The 16,503-nt window shown below is 43.4% G+C and overlaps 1 protein-coding gene across 1 annotated transcript in view; it reads right to left on the minus strand.

The window, feature by feature from the left end:
• Positions 1 to 2,733: 2,733 nt before the first annotated feature.
• ROBO1 (roundabout guidance receptor 1) overlaps positions 2,734 to 16,503 on the minus strand; it is a 1,118,017-nt gene continuing 1,104,247 nt past the window's right edge. The window contains exons 29-31 of the mRNA XM_074997703.1: positions 11,603 to 11,911; positions 7,462 to 7,658; positions 2,734 to 3,150 (exon numbers count right to left, since the gene is read on the minus strand). Of these exons, the coding sequence (XP_074853804.1) occupies positions 3,136 to 3,150; positions 7,462 to 7,658; positions 11,603 to 11,911 (521 nt within the window). The 3' untranslated portion in view covers positions 2,734 to 3,135. The remainder of the gene's footprint in view (positions 3,151 to 7,461; positions 7,659 to 11,602; positions 11,912 to 16,503) is intronic.

Genomic DNA, 16,503 nt, shown 5'->3' on the forward strand with positions numbered 1-16,503 from the left:
GCCCAATCAATGAGATGTATTTCTTGTGCCCTCCAGCTCTTAGTTTTTCCAGATCCTAAAAGCTCCAATTTCTCCAGTTATACAAACTAATTTAATGTTATTGGTATGAATTAGGCTGAGGGTAAACAAAGTAGTGAAAACTGACAAATCAAATACTGTCCAAATCAGGGTGGTCTCCTCTTTTTTTTTTTTTTTTTTTTTTTTAAAGCTAGCAGGATTGTGCTACTTTTGCATGACTAGAACACAACTCTTCACTTGGAAAAAACTGGGGAGTAAATTTTAGCATACAGGGACATTTTGATTTTTCATACATTTAATTTGAGGTGGAGGAGGCAGCGTGAGGAATAGCGAGAATGGAGTGAGCAGAGTAAAGGAGTAGAAAAAGAAAAGAAGGGAAAGAGGGATAGTCCCAGCTCAGTTACTGTCCAGTTCCTCTGCATTTGGTAGACATCACAGGAGTTCAGGGTTAACTCAGGGAGATATAATTTCCAGATGGCACAAATATATCTGTGCCAGCATATGAAAACTAGCAGAGTGGCTCAGGTAGCACAGGGAGCTGCTTAAACAAGCTGAGTCTGCTTAAACCATCTGGTCCGCATGGCTACGAAGTTGGGCAGCTAACTTGAACCACTGTCTATGCCACACTGGCTACTATTTTTGGCCTATTAGTTTGAACAGAGCTAGTGCCTGTATGTCTACGCAAGGTGGAAATCACACCCTGCTCCAGTGTAGATGTACCCTCAGAATAGAGAAGGCAGCAGTACGTACTCAGAGACTCAGACACTACATTTTGCGCAGGCCCTATCAAATGAATGAATTTTAGCAACAAATTCCTTGGAAAGCTTGGTAAGTAGATTAGCAAAGAAATCCCATCATCAGATTAGGTGATTTTAACACACATTTCCTCCCCCAATAACTGTCCCTCAGCTCTCTGGTCTACAGAGTTATATATGCGTGAACTGGACTTCGGTCTTCAGCTCGTTATTGAAATGTGATGGTTTTTCTGGTTACAGCTGGTAAAATATTCACGAAGAACGCCAATATTTTTGTCTTTATGATTACCAGAAGTTATTGTGCAAAGTCTAAGGGCCTGATCCTGTTGACTTTAGTTGAATAATATCTAACGTATATTGATGTAAATCACATCATAATCATGACCAGACTCTAAAAATGAGTTTTGAGTAAATCAAGAAATTACACAAGGCAAGATGCTGTATTTGAGAACATTTTTAATAAATAATGTGACAAAAATTACTTTTCTGATTATTGGATCCTCAGTATGCAAAATTATGGCTAAAATATGAGATTTCTTACATGAACGTAATGAAAACATTAATCACATGGATTGTTCCCTTAGTACTGCACAGCCTTTCTATGTAACCATTTTTTTTAAATTAGCTAAATCAAAAAATTTAGTCCTCAATAAACACCAAAACACTCCTTTTTTCCCATTGGGGCTAGTTCTGAAAGCTGTCCATAAACAAACACACAATTTTCCATTAGCACCAATGACAAAGAAATCATGTAATTACAGAAAGGATAATAAACTCTACAGAGAAAGAGGACATCATTTGGCAAAATTCAACAGAACTAATGCCTCTATTTCAGCTTTAATGAAACTCCATTATTGAGATAGGCCACAGCAAACTTGAGAATGTTCCACAAGTCCAGGTATAGCGAGATGTATTGTTTATAGCCTATGCTCAGGTATGTTACTTCACCATCTGTCATCATTCAAATATTCCAAATACAAACATAAAGCATTATCAAAAAGATGAAAAAAAATCCTGAACAAATGCTTCTTAACATTTTTTTCAATAAGACATAAAAGGTTAATAGTTACAATGGTTTACAAATAAAGTTTAGTGATTGTGCTTTTAAAACCAAAAAAAAAAAAAAAAAAGCAGTGCATTACAAAACAAACAAACCCCAAGATCAAACAAGACATTTTTAAGTGGCACTTCTTTGAGGTGAATTGACATTACAAGTAGAGGTCTGAGATTTGGGCCAGTCACAAAGATGACGTTCTTACCCAATTATTATTAAAATGTCCATTATTTTCCTTACTTGTTTTTATAAGTATAATTTAAATTGCAAATTAGAACAAGTTTCTAATAGACTTATTCATACCAGGATTAGACCACCAGAGTCCCTATTGGCTTGGCTCCTGCCTATTCCAAAGGACATTTTCAATAAGAATGTACTTCAATGATGAAAATGGGAAAGACAAATTAAAGTACCACAGGGGCTTTAAAATGATTATATATTTACAATATGAGCCACCCCACCCTGAATTGCTTCTAGTTGCATTCTAAAGGGTAAATCTTTTGCTGCTGCAAAGGGTAACTGAGAAACTGGCAGGAAATAAAATAAACTGTCAGTTCTGAAAATGCAAGCTACCGCTTGCACTAACTGCAGGCTACAATAAAGCCACTATATTAGAAAAACCCTTTCCATAAATTTCACTTTATGCAACGTAGTATTTTTAATTGATGCTATGGAAGATTATCAACTGACTTGGTGCTGTGTCCTCTGGTTTCAAGTATCGGAGGGGTAGCCGTGTTAGTCTGGATCTGTAACAGCAACGAAGGGTCCTGTGGCACCTTATAGACTAACAGCACAGTTTTGAGCATGAGCTTTTGTGAGCACAGACTCACTTCAACAGATGCTGGTCTTGGAAAGACCAGCATCTGTTGAAGTGAGTCTGTGCTCACAAAAGCTCATGCTCAAAACTGTGCTGTTAGTCTATAAGGTGCCAAAGGACCCTTCGTTGCTGTCCTCTGGTTGTGCCAACTGCAGGGTTAAAAACAAAAGTCCCAGGTTTTGGCACCTTCTTTTGAATGGCCAGATGGCAGCAGCACCATGAAGAGCAGATTTTCCTGCCTTCTCGGGCAGAAAGAAACTGATACTTAAAGTTATGCAATAGTCAGGGACTGTTCATAATGAAAAGGGTTTAAAAAGAAATAGTAAAATGAAGACTAGCGTTCTGATGGCATGAACAAAAAATGAAAATTTGTACACTCTGATTGCACTGAACATTATTTCTGGCATCAAACATCATCAGACTTGAGGCATCTTAAGTGATAGTTTTCTGATAAGATTTCAAAGCCTGTTACAGTACATCTCTTGTCCTCTTCAGCTTTCAGTTTCCTGTAAAAATAAAAATGATTGGCTAGGAGTTATCTTGCATTTAATTTTGTAATTATTTGCATACACGCCTCAGAGATTATTCATAACCAATGTATAATCACATGACTGTGAATGAGTTTTAAGACAGGCTGAAATTTGACTAACACCATGAAAGGGCAATAACAATTATATAGTGTTTTATACATTAAATTATACAATGTATCTATTTAGTTTAATCTAGGACCACAGACTCTAAAATGTTTATTGAGAGGGCAGAGTTAAGGTTATTTTGGCTGCCTTAATTCTGTATTTCTGTATATGAACATATTTGTATTATTTTAAATATAACCTTAAGTTTGAATTTCCTGTGCTTACAATGCTTGGATTTGTGGATAATCACAATATCCTCATATGTATTCTATTTCCATATGAATTTTGTCTGGGAACAATAACAATGTACAGACAGCGGCAACAAAAATTATGGAGTATGGAACAGCTTTCAAATGAGCAGAAATTAAAAAGACTAGGACTACTGAGTTTTGAAGAGAGAAAACTAAGGGGGAGTATGGTAATGGTCAATAAAATCATGAATGGTGTGAAGACAGGAAGTGTTATTTACCCCATCATGTAACACAAGAAAGAGGTTCACACAATCAAATTATTAGGCAGCACATTTAAAACATGCAAAAAAGTAATTCTTCACACATTTCATAGACAATCTGTGCAGCTCATTGTCAGGGATGTCGTGAAGGCCAAAATTACAATGGGCTAAAAAAAGAATTAGATAAATTCACAGAGGATAGATCCATCAATGACTATCAATCGAGACAACCTGGGATGTAATCCCATGCTCAGGGTGTTCCTAAACATCTGACTGCCAGAAACTGTGAGTTGATGATAGGGGATGGATCATATAGGCTGCGTCTACATTACAAAACTACTTCAAGGTTAACTTCCGAGTAGCCTGCAAAGCATCAGCACACACTTTTCCTTAGTTCAAAGTTAACTTCAAAGTAAGGGAGGCTAACTTCAAAGTCACTACTCCATTCCTGAGAATGGCGTAGTGCCCTTCTTCGACATAGGATGCGTGTAAGATGTTCTGCACTCACTACTTTGAAGTAAGGAGTCTGCCATGGCGACACCCGCCCAGAGCAGCAAGACAGTCTGGGCTTGTCTACACTACCACCTTCCTTCGAAGGAAGGATGGTAATTAGGGGATTGAGAGTTTACCAATGAAGTGCTGCCATGCATAGGCAGCACTTCATTAAGCAAATTCCGCCCCCGCGGCAACTTTGAAGTTTTAAACTCTGAAGTACTGACATGCGTCTAGCTGCGGGTACTCATGAGGAGTAAAGGGACTTAGAAGTTGCCCTGGCACTTCGAAGTACTGGCGGGTGAGCTGCAGCTAGACAGGTGCTGGTACTTTGAAGTTTAAAACTTTGAAGTTCCCGGGGTCGGGGTGGGGGGGAGGTTGGATGGAATTTACTTAATGAAGTGCTGCCTATGCACGGCAGCAGTTCATCAGTAAACTCCCAACACACTAATTACCATCCTTCCTTTGAAGGAAAGTGGTAGTGTAGACACAGCCCCTGTGTAGCCCAGGCAGGACTCTATAGTCCCTGCCGGACACCTGACAGGACTCAGCTTCCCAGCAAGCCCAGGCAGGAAGCTGAGAGCATGCCACAAGGAGGGGCAGCACGAGCTCCCACTCGGACTGCCCCTGCTCGATGCACCACCCTGTGTCTGCACCCCCTGCCCACTGTGGCAGCATGTCGGGACCCCTCTGTCCCCTGGACGACGAGTCTGGGGGCTCACAGTGCCCAAGCAAGGAATGTGCCAGGAGGGGCCCCTCCTGGACCAAGGCAGAGCTGAAGGACCTCCTCACTCTATGGTGGGAGGAAGAGGTCCTTTGGGAAACCAGTGCCCACTAGAGGAACGCGGAGGCCTTTGACAGGATGGACCAAGGCCATAACGTCTGGATGAAAGTGAAGGAGCTAAGGCAGGCATACTGCCTGGACCCACAGCAGTAGGGGAAGCTGTGGCCACCACAGCTCCCAGCCCCCCATGCCACTGGTCAACTGAGCCTTCTCCCATCCCAGTCCCACTCCAAGTTCAGTCTCACCACCCAGCACGCTGCCTCCCCTTTGTGGACCATTCTCCCCGCGCACTGTAAATAGTTTGACATTTTCTGTTTTGTTTTCTCAAATATATTTATTCCCCAACAGATGTGTGCGCTGTTCCCACCCTAACCCCAAGACCCTGGTGCGTGGTGTGAGCGTGGAGATGGGGGGAGCAGGACGGGGTGCATTTGGTGGGGGAGTGCGAGGGATAGCGGGGCAGGGAAGCTGTGGTGCAAAGTTTGGCTGGGAGGGTCAGAGGCCCTAGCCAAAGGCCTGGCACAAGACCTCCCAGACCCTGACCCCATCCCTCTGGGCCTCATGGCATGGGACAGTGGGTGGCTGTTTGTACCTGGTCCCCAGGTCTGCAGCCAAGCCTGGTTGAAGGGATCCTACCTTCTCTCCACAAGATTGTGGAGGGCACAGCATGAGGCAACCACCGTGGTGATGTCTGGGAGGCTGACACTCAGCCTCGTGAGGAGGCTGTGAAACCTTCTGATCAGCCTTCCAAACGTCCACTCTACTGTGCTCCTGACATGGTTGAGGCAGCTGTTGAAGGTGTCCTGGGCCAGCATGGTGCATCTGGTACAGGGCCACATGAGCCATGGGTGCAGCAGGTATGCAGCCTCAGCCACAATACACGGGGGCATTGTGATGCCTCTGAATGGGAGCTCCTGTGGGGGGGGGATATATGTGCCCTCCTGCATCCAGGGTCCCAGCCACAAATTCTGGAACATCCAGGCAACATGGGCTCTGCCCGGCCACGCTATGCACATGTCCAGGAAATGGCCTCTCACATCCACCGGGGCTGGAGTACCACCGAATGGTACCCCTTCCTGTTAATGTAGGCACCCCCACTGCGGTCCGCAGCCTGGATTGCCACATGTGTCCTGTTCAGAGCTTCAAAACAACTGGGGAACCCCAGGCCATGAACCTGGTGAGGGTGGCATCCAGGTCCCCAAGGGTGACAACATGTTGCAGAAGTACCATTTTGATGGCTCCAACCTGTGAGGGTGGAAGGAAGATACATTCATGAACGCCAGACAGGGAGGCCCCCTTTCCCCTTTCCTGCCAGGACTACCCTTCCCCTTCTCCGCTTCCTGCCAGGACCCGCTTTCTCCTTCTCCCCTGCCTGCCAGGGGCCACCTTCCCTTTGTCCAGTAGCCCCCTCCCCAGGGTGGGTCTATGGTGGGAGCTGGACTTACCTCTATCAGCACTGCTCCAACAGTGGCCCTGCTGACTCCAAATTGATGGCTGATGGACTGGTGACTGTCAGGGATGGCTAGCCTCCATAGTGCAATGGCCACTCTCTTCTGCATTTGGAGCGTTGGCCACATCCGCGTGTCCTGCCGCTGGAGGACTGGGGCAAGCCAGTGGCAGAGGTCCTCACATGTCTGGCAGGTCATCCTGAAGATCCCCAGCCACCGCTCATTATCCCAGTCCTCCAGCACCAGTCAGTCCCACCACTTGGTGCTGGTGGCGAAAGCCCACTGGTGCTGGATCAGAGAGCCCAGGGAAGGGACTGCTGGGCCCCATGTGGGTGATCCAGCCATGTCGCTAAAACAGCATGGCCAGCAGGCTGGCCAGGGTGGAGAGGAGGTCCTCCTCATGGAGCATCGGGGCAGGAATGTTCTCCATCTCTTCTCCCCAGCATGTGGTCTGCCCTGCTGTCCGTAGCCTGGCAGTCTTGAGCACGTGCAGAGTGGGGGTGTTGGGATGGGCCCTTTGAGGCCCTTGCCTGGCTGTTAGCCTGGAAGAACTTGTCGGCCATGCAACCCCCTACCTGCATCATTTCCTGGCCCCTTACTATGAAGTCGAGGCTATTGTGTGTAGATGCTTTACTTCAAAGTAGAGGGAGCCTACTTCAAAGTAAGGGAGGGTGCATTTTGAGTGCAGACGCTCTACTTCGAAGTAAGCAACTTCAACACTATTTTGTAGTGTAGACGTGGCCATAATGATTGCTGTGTTCTGTTCATTCATTTGAAGCACACGGCATTGGCCACTGTCAGAAATCAGGATAGTGGGCTAGATGCACTAGGGGTCTGACCACAATGGCCATTCTTATGTTTAATGAAAAGTTAAATTAACTAAAATAATTTTCCTAAGTTAAGTATTTGTGTTTGAAATGTTTTTACGTCTTGCTATCTTGGCCAGAAAATCATCTGCGCATGACAAGGTCTATCCTATGCATTGCTAATAGTGTTATTGCAGTTACCTCTAATTCTTCTTCTTCTTCTCCTTGTTCATATGCTCCCAGCACTTGCATTTCTGCAGCATTCCTTCGGCCTATGTTTGACTGATCTGCCCTTTGTCTACCTCCTGATCCTCTTGATGACATGGAGCTGGAGGAACTTGGATCTCTTGGATTATTTGATGTTGGGAACGTAGGCCTGCAGTATGGCAAGATGTCCTCTGTGCAATGAAATACATACATTGTTATACACATTTATATGCTTCGGTAAAAAGCACACCTACAAACTCTGCCTACATATTTGATGTGTGCAATTTTTAAATGGCCACCACAAATTTGGAGTGATAGCTGATAGCAGTATGAACAGCCATAACAGAGTAAATTTTTTTTATTGATGAAAGGGTACTCCTGAGGTTAGAAATATGCTAATGAAGAGAAAAAAAACAACAGAAAAAGTAATACACTCATCCCTCACTATACGAGCACAATTGGTTTTTAACTTTTTGCTCATAGGCGAAAACTTGTAAGAGGGACACTAAATACTTGTAAAAGTCTTTGATTGGTTCCAAGTGCTAGGAGTGGCAGCAGGTGGCACTGCCTTTGAAAGGTAAGTGAGCCTGGAGTTGTGGGGGGTTAAAGGCTGGGGGCAGTTTGGGGACATGAGTGGGAGGGAGGGTTAAAACATGGTGGTGGGTTGGTTCCATGGGGGGATTCAGGCTGCTGCAGGTTGGGTCTTTGGGGCTGGCAGGGGGTTTAAGGCTGCAGCAGTTTGGGTGCATGGGGCTGGCAGGGGAGTTAAGTTTCAGGGGTTTGGGTGTACAGAGGCTGGTGAAGGTTTAAGTTTCACCAGTTCGAGTACGTGGGGGCAGTGGGGGGGGTTAAATTTCGGCGGTTTGGGTGTGCAGGGGAGGCAGGGGGTTTAGGTTTCAGCAGTTTGGGCGTGCGGGCGGTTTAAGTTTCGGCGGTTTGCATGTGCAGGGCCCGCGGGAGGGGCTAATTTTCAGCTGTTCGGGTGCACGGGGGCAGTGGTGGGTTTAAATTTTGGCGGTTTGGGTGCGTGGGGGAGTTTAAGGTTTCGCTGGTTCAGGTGCAGGGGGCTGGCGGGGGGCTTAAATTTCATCAGTTCCCGTGTGCAGAGCCTGCGGGAGGTTTAAGTTTCAGCAGATAGGGAGGGTGAGGGGGATTTAGCGGGGTCAGGCTGCAGCAGGTTGGAGAAACGGGAAGGGAGTAAGTCTCGTATTAGTGGGGGGATTCACTTGTTGAGTGAACCAGGGGAGGTATGTGTGTCCCTCGTTTAAGCAAGTACTTGTAAATAGAGCACTCATTTAACAAGGGATGAGTGTACATGATTCATGTCCATTTCAGACATGAAACTTATGATTCCTGCTCTATATTCCAGCAAAAAATGGAGAAACAATGAAAACTTTTGCAGAATGTGTGTCAGGTATAACCTTGGAAGTGGAGGAGACAATTCATGCTTGATCTCTACTGAAGCTGTCGGTGCTTGACACCTATGAAAATCAGGGACATCATATCTTAATCTGAATATTCAAACCAACAGGTACACACATTTAGTCAAAACTTCGTAACCTGAGGCCTATGTCATTTGGTTTGGATCTCAAAAAGAGTAGCAGATTGAGTTATGTACTTCAGCTGACCTCTTTGTATGTTCACTAGACCATGTTCACTTTCCCAGAAGGTGGGGGCTGAGCCACCAGTGGATTGGAGAAAGGTGCTAGAGGAGTCTCTATGTGCAGGGTCAGATTAACCCATCACTGGGCTTGGCATGTGCAAACATAGGACAGGAGGCCATGAGAACTGAACAGTGAACTTGTCTTTCACTCACCCAGCAGGACTGGGCCTCACTTCCTGCTCTGGGCATTATGATCTGGTGCACAGGATTTCTGCACAACTCAGCATGCCAAGTGTCTGACCTCAAGTGCCTAGCCTCAACACCTGGAGCAGACAGTAGATCTCAGCCTCATGAGACCAGAACAACTGCTATGGGGTGAGTGTGGGGCAGAATTTCCAATGCCTCCCACACATAGCCTGTATCCTCCCGTACCCTCTTCTGGGGTGCAGGGTGCACCTGGGTAATGGTGAGTGGGTTGCCTTAGGGATCCATTGCACTAGGCTTACAGTACAGGCAACAGGACATGGACCTGCAAAGCATCTCAGAAAATCAAGCCCTTTTGGATGATTTAAAGTAGGTTACAGAAAAACAGATACACCCAAAATCAGTGAACACTTTGGAAAACTTTGGCCTTAAAATATCTTACCACTCATTTGTGATTTTGCTTTGACAGCCATGGATAAAAATCAGTATACTAGAATTAAGCACGGTTATGAAGCAAATAATAATTATAATCAAACACGCTAACCTGTATATTTCCATTCCTTTTATTTTTAGTACATTTCATTTCCTAACCAGTCATATAAAGACTACCTCATGATTTTCTAAAGCTCAAGCACGTCTATAAATCAACACACTGACATCTGCCCTAATATTTAACTGTTTTTGAAGGTGATATGCCCCTTAAATATTAACATTGTTTCCAATTTTACTGTCATCAGCAAATTTTGCCACCTGCTCTAAGCCATTAATACATAAATTGAAAAGCAACAGCCCCAGAAGTGACCTCTGGAGTAACCCTCTAACGACGTCTATCTATTGTGACCCACTGCCATTTACAATGACCTCTTGCTTATGCGCCCATTTAACCAATTTACTGTCCAATTTCTATTCCCCTGTTTTGTATCCAGGCTAGCTCATCTAAGAAAGATTCAAGCATTAGTTTGATACTTTGTCAAAAGCTTTACTGAGGGCTAGATAGATACGGTCATATGAACTCCCCTTGTCAATAGCCTTACTGACCTCCATAAAACAAGAACTTAAGTTGGTGTAGCATGACCCATTTTTTGTAACATCATTCTGGCTACTATTTGTAACCTGTGCATCTCCAGCCCATTCCATTAGTTTAATCTTCATTATAGTAGTCTCCTTTTTAAAGGGGATTAAAGCAAGGGTAAATGGTCATTGATGTCTACATTGCACCTCTTTTCCTTTATAAATGTGAGGTAAAAATGTTTCAATATTCAATTCACCAGTACTACTGCTAAATTCCTGGGTTACCTGAATGTCACTGAACACCCTTAATAACCTGGGTAGAGGGACGAAAAGATCATACAACTGACAAATATCTATAAGTAACTTCAAGATTGTCTCTTCAGGTGTAGCTATAATATGTATGGTACAGGCCTCTGCATATAAGGAACACAACACAGTGAAAGGAACCGATTATTATGACAAGACTGAGTTCACAATATTGCCTACATGATGTACAGAATATGATCTGTTTTCTCATGCACTATAAGTTAATTTTTGTTTCATCTTACTGATTTTTACCAACATTTTCCCAAATAGTAAGAAAATCACTACGCATTGTAAAGAGATTTTGCACCTAACTTTTGGAAGTTGCTGGTTTCCAGAATGAGAGATGGTGGCCTTCTAATGGGGTCCTTTTTGACATTCAACATTAACCCTGGTGTTTACCCCAAAAATGAAGGGATTTTTAACAACTGTTTTCAGTCACCACACTCATAAAACCACTCATGTACATAGATGCACAGCTCCTTATGTTGGTAGTGCATAGCCTCACCAGGAGCACGTGCGTGGTCAGTACGGGGTATTGTAGGAGGTCTCCTGGAAGCCAGTAACAGTTGATGTAAGCAATCCAGCGTTTACGCTGACACTGGATCTACCTATTTACATGGATGGTAGCTCTGCACTGTGCAGGGAGCTGGTGTTACATCATCAGTGCAGCAGGCCACTTATGTTGGCAGGGACCACATTTAAATGAAGACACTTCCACAGCTAGTTTGATGCAAGGTAGGTTACATCAACCAAACCCCATGGTGAAGCAAGGGTGCTGGAACAATTTTTATAGTGGGGATACTGAGAGCCACTGAGACCAACTGTAAACCCAGAATAAGATGGAAACCACTTTGAATCAGGGGCTGTGGCAGCCCCCCTAGGTTCCAGCAACCATGTAGCATAGACCAGGTCTAACTTGTCAAGCCTGATGCAAATTTTATGGGGGACATCTGTGGACCAGCTCCTCCTGCTTAGATATGGTATATATTTTATTAAACATATTCATATCACCTTGGAGAAGATGAGTTTTTGCTGGTGTGCCTTCTCGCTTTGCTCCTTTGTTTCCTCGCAGCTTCCCATCATTTTGCTGCTCCTGTAATTCTCTGCGCTCTCCTGAATTCGTCCGCACGTCAGAATGCTGTCTGCTATCTGCCCCCTCCCTCCCTTTGTAGCTTGCTCCTTTTCTTTCCGCGGACCTGTCTGTTCTTGGTTCTATTGACATGAGTTTTGGCAACATGACCGGCCGTACCTCCAGCTGTGCCTTGGACTGGGAGGTAGGAGATTTAATAGCAGGAGGTGGCACTGGAGGGGGTGGAAGGTCTACAAAGTGGAAGAAGAAAAAAGAAATCAGACACTAACAAAATGAAAAAGTATTTTACACCCACGGTGATAACTCATATTTCTACAGAGAAATCATGGTTTAAAAAACTGCACACTTATTGTTCATTAAAATTTTGCCTTCTGGTGTTTGAGTCTGTAGGAGGAAGTGGCCACCCTATGATCATTTCCAGTTCTAAATTCAACTCTAAATATAGAAAAAATACAAGCTACTCAACTGGCTGCTCAGAAAGGGGCTTGTAGCCAGACAAAGTCTCTCCCTTACAAGCCAGCTTGCTCGCTGCCCGCCCCCCACTGCGGAGCACACAGGGCACGGAAATGGCTGCTGACAGCACAGTCTTTGATGCCCTCATTGAGGCCCAGATGTGCTAGCTTATCGTGACCCTGAGAAGCAGAAAGTACACATAAAAGGCTAACAGGCCAAACTGTCAACATGAGGGGGGGGGACCCCTCAAGAAATCACCCCAGCTGGCATTGATGGATATGATGACCACACAACCATCCCAGAAGGGGAAGTGCCCCGCCCACACAAAAAGAATGTCCTGTACTCTCAAATTGCTTATCTCCTGTCTTACAAGTGCAAATTAAGTAAGAAATGCCCTTGTAACAAACTGGCGTCACAAAGACAGACCAGTATGATCTGGCACCATAGATAAGAAAGAGAATATGTAACCCAAAAGGGGTACAAAAGATGGGCCCAGCAGAACTCTAACTTTGAGTGCATTCCACCAGCTACCTGCTGGTCGGGTCAGGTGATTGCCTCCCGAGGTCCACAACTGGGGACGCCCAACCTCGTATTCGTCTTTCCGCGGAATTGAGTGACCGATCCAGCTTGGCTACGCTGGTATCGAGAGACGCAGAGAGGGTAAGATACACCCATGCTAGGTCTCCGACTTTTTTGTGCACAGCTAAAGAATTAGAGCTCTGTAACTAGATGTCATTGTGTCAAGATATCATTGTGTTAGATGGTAACAGATATCTTTGCATTGGATTGTAACGTAACTTGTTAACACCTGTACTTTGCTAGCATATAAGAAGTAAACACTAGCCTTTTGTAACCGCACGCTTATAACTGTAGCTTAATAAACTTGTAACTAGTTAAGCTCTGAGCCTGACCCTGTTATTCTTTTGTCACTGCAACACAGCTGGCACAACAAAAAGAACTTTAACAGTTTGGTTACTAAAGCCTGGCCGTGGGTGAGAGTGCTAGGAGCTGCCTGCTCTAACAGTAAAAAAAACTGGGTTGCTTAGGACCCAGGGGAGTACCTCACCGCACATTACCCGGCCACCGGCTAACAGGGCTTCATCTATTCTTTCCTACTTCTGGGGTGAGAAAGCTGCTGGTCTCATTCCTCTCCTTTGCTTTGTTTATCATCATCCGCTGTGCCCCCTTTACCCTCTTAGCCTCTTAACATGTCAGCCTCACTCTTGCACACCATAGCATGCTCTGCCTCAGTTTTCCATGAAACCCCACACCCCAGTCTTCCTTTCAATCTTTTCTGATTCTCTTTCTGCATCCTCTTGCTCCACATTCCTCAGCATCATTCCATTCCCCTGCTCCCATCTCTCCATAACACTCCCCTGCCCAGGTTCCTCCTGCCTATCCCTCTCTCTCTTCCTCAGATCTACCCTTTTTCAGTCTCTCTTCTGCTTCTTATAATCTCCTGTCTTCTCACATTGTTCTGTTAGGCTCCCTAATCAAAGAGCTGCAGCCATTTTCCTTGATAACTTGGCTTCACTCTTATGAACAATGAAAAACAACCTGTACTAGGCACTTACCTACACAAATTATTAGTTCACGGCATGCTGGGATGAGAATCTATTTTGCAATAGCCTGTCATAGACTAACAGTCCACATGGATCCTGCTGACATGCATTAACAATTTGTTAATGAATTTTGATTTAGTCCTCTCTGACATGGGACCAATCAAAGGCAGCAGTAGGGAGCATGTGAGAGTTGAAAAAAAAATCAGATCATCAGGTCAAAAAGTAAACACTTACACATCAGAGTCCCCATCTCCAACATTAACCCTACTATCACTGTAATAGCCCATCCTAACATCACATTCAAACCCTTATTAATAAACTCATATTCAGATTAACAATACTATTGCACCAATATAGATTGTGTGTGCTCGTGTTCAACCTCTCTAACCCAGGACCCTCAGGACCTAACCAGTGCTGGACAAGAAAATTTACCAGACCACAGGAGGCCAATGTTGTCTAGCAGCATTGCCAACACTTTCACTGCTTACTGGGCTCTTTTAGAGGTAAATTACAGGTAAATAACAGCACAGAATACAAAGCCAGGACTAGTAGCTGGAAACAAACTTTATGGAATTACAGGAAATTTGGTGATACCCATGGTAAATGGTCATCCAGCTAATTAAAATCATGCCAGATTATGCATGTTGCCAGAGGACAGAGTCTTGGATTAAAGAGGTTCAATCTGTAGCAAAGTATTACTATCAGTGCACTTGACAGTATGCTAGGAAAACACTTATATTCCGAGGGGCTGAACTGTATTTTCTCTAGAAATAACACTGAATTTGCATGAGAAGCTCTCTCAGAAAGAAAGAATAAATTTAATAAATTATTGACTTTTAGAAGAGACCTAATAACATTTCAGTGAGTTCTATCCTGAATCATTGTAATCAATACAGATAGAGCCATTAGATTTTATGAAAACAACATAGACCAAAACATACAAATTTTGGTGTTTAAAATAGGGTCTAAAGTCCATGCATGCCACATCCCCTTAAACATTCCAAGCTTCCACAAATCCTGCTGATTTTAGTGGGTATAAGTACTTGCCACCTTTGAAAATCAGGCTACTTAAACTTAGGTTCCCAAACATGGGTTTAGAAACCTGACTGTACGAACCAGACTTTGAAAAGTTTGCATATGCTCCTTGCAGATGTTTATTTTCCTTATTGAGGTCCATCTAAGAGAAGAGCAAGCTTTTACTATAGTTTTGCTGGACCTAAAAAGTATTCTGTTCCTCAGGAAAGATATGGCTAATGTGTCAGAAATATTGTTTACAGCTACTCCCAAAGGGTAAGCTGTAAGTACTAATTGTTCTGTTATTTTTCAGAATGACAGGCTGGCTCACCCAATGTTTCGTAAAGAAAACATAGCCACTTCTGGTGCTTCTTGGCATGCCCCATGTAACCTTTTGCAATCTTATGTTAAAATGTTCCCAATAAACATCAAGTGTTAAAGATAAGGGTACAACAAACCAGCTTAGTTTTTAAGTACAAGATCCCAGGGTAATTGCAGAAAATTTACTTAGTAGAGGACTGCTAGATGAGACTTTGAATGATATAACCAAACATGATTCAAAAGAAAAATGATTAGTTTAGCAAACAGGCATACAATTAGCATGAACACTACAATTTTTCCTATACTCAAAGATGATACAATGTATTAATGACTGATCAGTACACTGACAATAAAATAAAGTAGAGCTTTACACACATGGAAGCTAATAGCACCCTTCTGATGTTAATTAGAACTCTTCTGCAATTTATCAAGGCTACTCCTCTTATAGTCTATTATATTAATTAACATTAAATTGCATCATATCACAGCTATATTTCCAACATCTCTGTATTTGTTCTTTGTATTACACATTATTTAAATAAACATCTGCACTAATGTCCTTTTCAAGCTATCAGTACAGAAAGCATTTTACTCAAACATTCACAATCTTCAGAAACACTCTTTAAAGCTGTGCTCAAACCACCTGTAATCAAAACATAATGGCAACATAATCTTGCATCAAGTTTTTGCTAACTTCAAGCTTCCCATTTTACTGACTCCAACTTTGCCAACATCTCTAACTTTCTCACATTAGCCTCTTCAATTTCCCATACTACTTTACTTAGGCCAAAACCTAGTTTCTACTTATTTCTTAACCAAAATCATCCCATATGCTGCACACAGCATATGTACACAATGAATTCATACAAAGAAACAGTAGTATGGAAACAGGAGGCTAGCCTGAAAGACAAGGGCATGTAAAGCATGTCTTACATTAAAGACATTTTTTCTGTACTATTTTGAGTAGGCTGCAGCATAGAACCAAAGGGTTAGATCAGACCTCAATCATTCTTGAGTCTAACCCCCTAACCAAGAAGCAGGATTTGCTGTATCTAAGCCATCCAATGCAGGCACCTATCCAGCTTCCTTTTGAAAAGACACAATGAAGGACATTCCATGACTTTCCCTGGCACTCTGCCCTGTTGCCCTACTGTTCTTACAGTTAGACTAACTCTTGGTAAAAACTTCCCACATCTCTTATGCTGTGGATTGACCCTATTGCCTTGTGTTTGCCCTCTGTGATAAGATAGAAAGAAAAAAAAAAAACAAAAAAAACAACTTTTCCCCATCTTTTTATGGCATCTTTTCAAGTATTTTAAGACCTCTATCATGACACCCCTTAATCTCCTCTTCCTCAAACCAACCAACCAGATTTTGCACATGCAATTTCCATTCTATCCCTTTGATCATCTTTGTCACTCACCTCTGGATCATTTCCAGTTTCTCTGCATCCTTTTTATACACAGGTAACC

Source organism: Carettochelys insculpta, chromosome 1 (genome assembly GCF_033958435.1).
Source record: "Carettochelys insculpta isolate YL-2023 chromosome 1, ASM3395843v1, whole genome shotgun sequence".
In the NCBI taxonomy this organism is placed as follows: Eukaryota; Metazoa; Chordata; order Testudines; family Carettochelyidae; genus Carettochelys; species Carettochelys insculpta.